Source organism: Centropristis striata, chromosome 9, assembly GCF_030273125.1.
Source record: "Centropristis striata isolate RG_2023a ecotype Rhode Island chromosome 9, C.striata_1.0, whole genome shotgun sequence".
Taxonomy (NCBI): Eukaryota; Metazoa; Chordata; class Actinopteri; order Perciformes; family Serranidae; genus Centropristis; species Centropristis striata.
In genome coordinates, this window is record NC_081525.1 from 693,749 (window position 1) to 701,007 (window position 7,259).

A 7,259-nucleotide genomic window follows, 5' to 3' on the forward strand; every position below is an offset into this window, starting at 1 on the left:
GTCTGTTATAATATTTCAAAAGGTTTTAAAAAATGCTGTAAAAAATTTGACTGACTGACTGACAGAGATCATCAGTGAGCTTCAGCAGACTGTTTGCATGTGTGATAACCTGAAACATTTGATGTGGACGCTGAGCTCGTCTCCTCTGGGACGTCTCACTTTCCTCCATGGAGATCTGCCGTCTGATTGGCCGGTGGCTGAGGGACATATGACATCATGAGGACAATCGTCTCCGTGTGACTCCGAGACTTCAGCATGACTAAACATCTGCATCATCCCCGTTAATATCTGCTGCTCCTCAGAGATGCTTTATTGATTTCTGTCTCTTTATATTTGCATAAACATCAGACAGAGACTCCTCGCTGTCATTCAAACTGATTATTACATCAGAACGATTCAAAATCTAAACTGATAAATGTTTTTCCTTCCATCCATCAAGGATTAATTTCCATAAATCTGTTTGAAATGATTTATGATTACAAGACAATGCGTCATTAAGCACATTTAACGAGCACACTTAGGAAACATGTAAAACAGAAAGCGCCTGATTTTATGCATCCTCAGCTAGTGACATTTTACACTTCTAATTTGTATATATCTAGATATATTTAGATATCTATTTCTTATTTTACTCTATTCACATGTAAAGTGGTAAATATTGTTTTCAAAGGGGCAGGAAACATAAATGAACCGACATCAGAACTCAATGTATCGATTCAGAATCACAGAAATGAAGAAAACTGTAATAAAGTAAATGTATAAATAGTTAGATAGAAAATATTATGATTAGCTACAAATAAGGCGTGGGAAACAAAATATATCAATATATAATATAATAACCCGGTCTCACCAATCTGTGTACAAATAAGAATTATTTTGTAATTTTTGGTCATTTTATGTCTTAATTATATTAATAAATAATTTTAAACATATTTTTGGGTTATCTTTATATTTTTTTTGTCTTTTTTGTCATTTTACATATTTTTAAAGAATTTTGATGTTTTCTTTTCTGATTTTGTGTATTTTTGGGTCTTTTTATGGCTTTTTTAAATATAATTTAAATGTATCTGGTTTTAAGAGTTAATATCTTATTTTAAGTGTTCAACATGCTTATTTCTAGATTTAATAATCTTAATTTAATAAATCTTGTCAAGGTAAATTATCTGTCCATGCAGCAAGATCATTTCCCTCAGATTTACTGTTTGATCTGGTTTTTAAAATAAGAAATTAACTCTTAAAACCAGATAAAGTAAAGCTGCCAGCAGTGATGAACTGGCCCGAGCAGAGTGACCTGATGATTATTTGGTTCTCACCAAGATAAAAAAAAACCTTTTTATGTCTTTTTTCTAATTTTACGTATTTTTGTGTCTTTTTTATGTCTTTTTTGTGTCTTTTTAAGGTTTTTTGTGTGTTTTTTTTGGTCTCTTTTTGTGTCTTTTTTGGTAATTTTGTGTCTTTTTACATCTTCTTTTGGTCACAAAATGACCAAAAAAGACAAAAAGTGTACAAAAGAGATAAAGCTGAGCAGAGTGCACTGCAAATTATTTGTTTCTTACCAAGATAAAACAAACTTTAGATTTACAAGTGTTAGAAAATTGATCTTGTTTCAAGAGTTAATTTCTTATTTCTAGATTTAATAATCTTAATTTAACAAATCTTGTCAAGGTAAATTATCTGTTCATGCAGCAAGATCATTTCCCTCAGATTTACTGTTTGATCTGGTTTTTAATTTTTTTTTTCAGTGTATAAATAGTAAAACACATAGTAACAGATTGTCTCTCTGGGATAATCTGCTCTCTTCCTGCAGCTCTGAACACTCTGTTCCCAAATGTTCTGCAGCTCCAAACACCTGATGACACAGCAGCAGTCTGACGCTGTCTGCTGCATCCTGCTGCATCCTGCCACTGTCTGCTGCGTCCTGCTGCATCCTGCCGCTGTCTGCTGCGTCCTGCTGCATCCTGCCGCTGTCTGCTGCGTCCTGCTGCATCCTGCCGCTGTCTGCTGCATCCTGCCGCTGTCTGCTGCATCCTCCTGCTGTCTGCTGCGTCCTGCCGCTGTCTGCTGCGTCCTGCTGCATCCTGCTGCATCCTGCCGCTGTCTGCTGCGTCCTGCTGCATCCTGCTGCATCCTGCCGCTGTCTGCTGCGTCCTGCTGCTGTCTGCTGCGTCCTGCTGCGTCCTGCTGCATCCTGCCGCTGTCTGCCGCTGTCTGCTGCATCCTGCTGCGTCATGCTGCACCCAGCAGCCTCCCTCCTCTCCTCCCTCCCATGTGCGTTTATTTTAATGATGCATTGTTTTGCTAACAGCAGACATGCTGCGACTCTTTTCCAGGTCACAGACTTGTTACATAATTCATCACTTCCCTGCAGGTCTGAGCAGCGCTGCTCTGCCTTCATCCTCGGGTCTGTGCAACACAACAACAACACCAACACCAAGTCAAATTAAAAGAGGAATTCATCCATCAGCGGGTCAGGAGCTGGTTCTGCTGCTGCAGCCCGGTGCCAGCCGAGCCGAGCCGAGCCGAGCCGTCCCCCAGTCAGCAGGAGGAGGAGGAGGAGGAGGGAGGTGCAGCAGCAGCAGCAGCAGCAGGAGGAGGAGGAGGAGGAGGAGGGGTTTACTGACATCAGCAGTGCCTCTCAGCAGCACCGAGCGGCTCCTGGATCTGTCTCGGCTCGGTCAGGTCTGGATCGCTCTGCGGGGTTCGGATCGTGTGGAAGCGGACGGATCGCACCGAGGGGCCGGGGGAGGACCACCGGGACCAGCGGGACCAGCGGGACTCGGCCCGCCAGTCTGAGCGGTGAGTGTGCACGTGTGTGTGTGTGTGTGTGTGTGTGTGTGTGTGTGTGTGTGTCTGCTGCTGCTGTCTGCACAACTTGAGATTCGCCTCGTCACGCTGAGAGTCTGAGAGTCCCAGAGAGCTGCAGGAGGCTTTTATTCTCTATATTCTCCACATATCTACTTTTACATGACTTGTTATGAGTTTAATCACTAAATGTGTTTCTGACATGCAGACATGTGGCTCTTCAGCCCGTCTGAACAAACAATCTATGCAAAATGTAACGTTTAATTCTTTAAATTTAATGTATTTAATGTGGTGTAGGCACAAAGCATAAGCCATAACCTCTAAATGTTTGCAAATTCAAGTCTAGTTTTGAGTTTTCCTAGTTTTCCTGAGATATTCATTTTATTTAGCTGGTTTCCAGCCTCTCATTTGCACTCAGGTCCTCACTGCATTCTGATAAAATCATATAAATAAATGCTTATTATGACTTATCAGTAATGTCTGTAGGCTAATTTAGATTTAGAAGGCTGTTTTATCTTCATTCTGAGGCTCAAAATAAGGTTTTTGGCTGCATTCCGACTGTTTCCCCCTTTTTTTGGGGAATAAATGTCTCTTTTGTTTGTAAAGGTTGCCGACCCCTGAGCTATATGATCATATTCCTGCATGCAAAGTCCTCTGAAATGGATAAAAGTGTGTTTTATTAATGTTATAACTTGATTTTAAGTTTGCAGGAGCGTGAGTCTGCTTCAGGAAGCTGCAAAGACAGAAAGAAAGAAAGAAAGAAAGAGGAGAGAGAGTGCACACGGGGACGCTCCCAATAACAAGAAGACAAATTCTGCACTGCAGTGGATTTCCTCAGGTGTGTGTGTTAGTGCGAATATGTGTGTGTGTGTGAGTGTGTGTGATCAGGCTCAGTAAAGACTTTTTTTCAGTTTTAACATAAAAAAAACGACCTGCAGAAGCTTTGGGGCATCGTCTGGAGGTCGGCCCGTCCTCGGAAAACTGTTTCAGTCTGCAGTTTCAGACCTCCTCCACCTCCTCCTCCACCTCCTCCTCCTCCTCCACCTCCTCCTCACCCCGACAGGAATAGTTGGTGTGTGTGTGCAGGTGGAGGCCTCAGACTGACGGGCGGATTCTTACTGTGGATTTCTAAAGAACTACACGGATATTTAACCAAATCTAGGACCAGCCGACTGTTGATTCAGCTCCTCTTTGGATTACCAGGTTGCTCTTCATGGGCTCGTAGGACTCAAAAAGGTGTCAAATTCCACCTCAGGGATCAGATCTTTATCTTCCACTGTGTCCTCCGAGTCAGCACGACACAGCAAATCTCAGGCGCCGTCACCAGTTTCTCCGGTTCCAGTTTTTTCCTCAGGGATTTCTAACCAGCAGAGTTTCAGTTTGGGATTATTTCAGTCTTTTGAACGCAGCAGATCTCAGGCTTCATCCCCGTATAAACTCCGGTTATGATGGCGTCCGACAGTTTCCAGTACCGGGCGCTGTTTGAGTACAAGCGGGAGCGCGGGGACGACATCAGCCTGCAGCCCGGGGACCTGCTCAGCGTCTCCAGGGCCTGGCTGCTGGCGGCGCCGGGCCGGGACCACCAGGACGGGGACGAGCGGAGCCCCAAGGGGTGGCTGCACGGCACCAACGAGAGGACCAAGGACAAGGGGGACTTCCCCGGGACCTTTGTGGAGTACGTCGGGGTGCTGAGGGTCGGCCCTCCTCCAGTGGCCAAGTCCTGGACCAGGCCGGTCCCCCCGACCCCCGGGGGCCTGCAGGGAGACCTGGGAGCTGCTGCTGCTGCTTCAGGTGAGTGATGCTGATGATGATGATGATGATGGCTGGGTCTTTATACTGACGGGACTGAGTCTGGTTCAGTCATGTTGGTGCTGCTGGCTTCAGTCTGTCTGAGGACACGTTGACTGTGGAACATCAGCTTCAGTTCTGCTGTTGCTAGCTTGTGCTTTGAGTATCATGTGCAAAAAAGACAACATCAAGTGTTCTTTTACTGCCAGAGTTCATATAAGAATGGTTTGCTTTTTGACCCGGTTATTATTATTATTCCACATTGCAGTAGAAAGATGGGTTTAGTTTGTTTTAGGAGTTGGCACCCTTTGTTCTCTACCTCACTTATGCTTTTAGGTTATCAGCCTGAAGAAAGTTCTCTTTTTGTTATTTCTTGTTTCTTATATTTTATTATTTCTTGGAACATCAGCTTCAGTTCTGGACTAAAGATGCATGTGTGGGTCTGTCAGCTTCAGCTCTGTGTGCATCAGGGTGGTCCAGCAAAGTGTGAGGCCTGAAGTGGTTGCCTTGGTTGCACTCATCTTGGTACTTATTTTAGCAAAATGAGATTTCTTTGTTGTTAATTTCCCCCAAAACTGTTAAAATCCTCATTCTTTAGCATCCCTGCAGCCTGCAGGACTCTCAGGTTCACCTGAAGCTTCTGAGTCATGTCTGAAAGAGAAGCTGAAACTATTTGCCACCTGTGAGCTTGCACGTTGGGTTTTTGTAACGTTCTGCAGGTTCCTGACGTCCCAGTTGCTGTTGCTAGCTTGTGCTTTGTGCAAAAACGAGTGTTTGTGGGCCTGTCAGCTTCAGCTCTGTGTGCATCAGGGTGGTCCACCAAAGTGTGAGGCCTGGAGTGGTCGCCTTGGTTGCCTTTGCACTCGTCTTGGGGCTTAATTCAGCAAAATGAGATTTATTTTCTGATAATTATGACATGTTTCACTGATCAAACCCATCACAGTAGTTGCTCTCCATTATTTAGCGTCCCTGCAGCCTGCAGGACTCAGGTTCACCTGAAGCTTCTGAATCATGTGTGAAAGAGAAGCTGAAACTATCTACCACCTGTGTGCTTGCATGTTGTTTTTTGTAACGTTCTGCAGGTTCCTGATGTCCCGGTTGCTGTTGCTAGCTTGTGCTTTGTGCAAAAACGACAACATCAAGTGTTCTTCTACTGCCAGAGTTCATACCAGAATGGTTCGCTTCTTGACCCGGTTCATTATTCCTCAGTGCAGCAGGAAGACGGGTTCAGTTTGTTTGTTTTAGGAGTTGGCGCTCTTTGTTCAATGCCTCACCACTGCATTTAGTTTATCAGCCTGAAGAAAGTTCTCTTTTTGTTATTTCTTCTGAAACTTGCTATAAATCAATAAATGTCTTTATTTGTCTGAGTAGTCCCCAGTTCTCAGCCTTGGAAACATTTGCCCCTAAGTATTTAGCACGATGGAGGTGAACAGGGATCTTATTGAAGTTGCTCACATCATCGAGAAATGACAGAAGGTTTATGTCTGATCGGTAAATGCAGCCGTAGACGAGTGAGTCAGTGTTCTTCTTGTCCTTTAAAAAGATGTTCCTCTTGTTTATGAACCACAGAGTCCTGGTCTGACAGCCTGCAGGCCTGTTCATCAGCTGTCAGAGAGTCTGTACATGACATTCTGCAAAAAGGTGTTTCTAAGACAAGATAAAAACAGTAAATCTGAGGGAAATGATCTTGCTGCATGGACAGATCATTTACCTTGACAAGATTTACTAAATTAAGATTATTAAATCTAGAAATAAGCATGTTGAACACTTAAAATAAGAAATTAACTCTTTTAACACCTTTTTTTGCAGTGTAGCTGCTGTGATGTCACTATGGACTTCAGTTTTTGAAGCAGCAAGTTTGTTATTTTAGTGTTGCTTTCTTTGTTTTTTGTGTGGGCAGAAGTGCTGATATCTGGAGGAGACAGCAAGGTGCAGAACTGAACAGCCAACTCCTAAACTCAATAGTGAAAACGTTCACTAATTTGTTAAAATCAAGACAGAAGTTCCAGTCTGTACACCACATTCAGAGCGTTAACACAGCAGGAAACAGCTGTTTGCAGTGGAACATACAGAGAAGTCTGTGTGTGAGGAAAATGTTAACTTATAGGAACCATGATCTGACAAAATCTAGTTTCCTAAACCTCGATCAGACAGATGAGAGTGATTGTGCTGCAGTGATCCTCCTGCAGCCTGGACCACAGCCTGCAGCAGCAGATCAATCACCAGACTTCCTATTGACTCTGCAGTTTGCAGAAAGATTCAGGATGCTGCAGCTCCTCCTTCTCCTTCTCCTCCCTCTGAGCCAGTCTGCTGCTCCTTTAACCCTCTGATATCTTCGGCTATTATGTCCGTTAAAATACCCGTTAAAAATCTTCACCATGCCATGTTGGTGTCAGTTTTTTTCAGCGTTATCTCACCTTTTATATGTCCTGATAATTCATTTTTAACTTTGACTTACTTGATTAAAATTTTGAACCCAAAAGAAACAAAAGAAATCTGATCTTGAAAATTATTTTTCACACACAGAAATGTCCATGTTGCAAATATGAACACAGGTTGCAAATATAACATATAAGAGGTAAAATGAGGATAATATCTAGTTCTACATTCTTATACTAAATATATTTGACATTATCTCTAGTTTTACTTGGCTGAATATCATTAAAAAA

The 7,259-nt window shown here is 43.0% G+C and overlaps 1 protein-coding gene across 1 annotated transcript; it reads left to right on the plus strand.

Moving 5' to 3' along the window:
- The first annotated feature begins 2,741 nt into the window (after positions 1-2,741).
- On the plus strand, positions 2,742-5,305 carry LOC131978335 (phosphatidylinositol 3-kinase regulatory subunit alpha-like). Its single transcript, XM_059341955.1, has 2 exons — positions 2,742-2,796; positions 3,506-5,305. Exon 2 carries the CDS (start codon positions 4,248-4,250, stop codon positions 4,599-4,601), a length of 354 nt encoding a protein of 117 aa, XP_059197938.1. The 5' UTR covers positions 2,742-2,796; positions 3,506-4,247; the 3' UTR covers positions 4,602-5,305.
- Positions 5,306-7,259: the final 1,954 nt, after the last annotated feature.

Bases quoted from the DNA above. Each gene is read 5' to 3' on its own strand.
- LOC131978335 (XM_059341955.1), top strand. From the start codon at position 4,248: ATGATGGCGTCCGACAGTTTCCAGTACCGGGCGCTGTTTGAGTACAAG.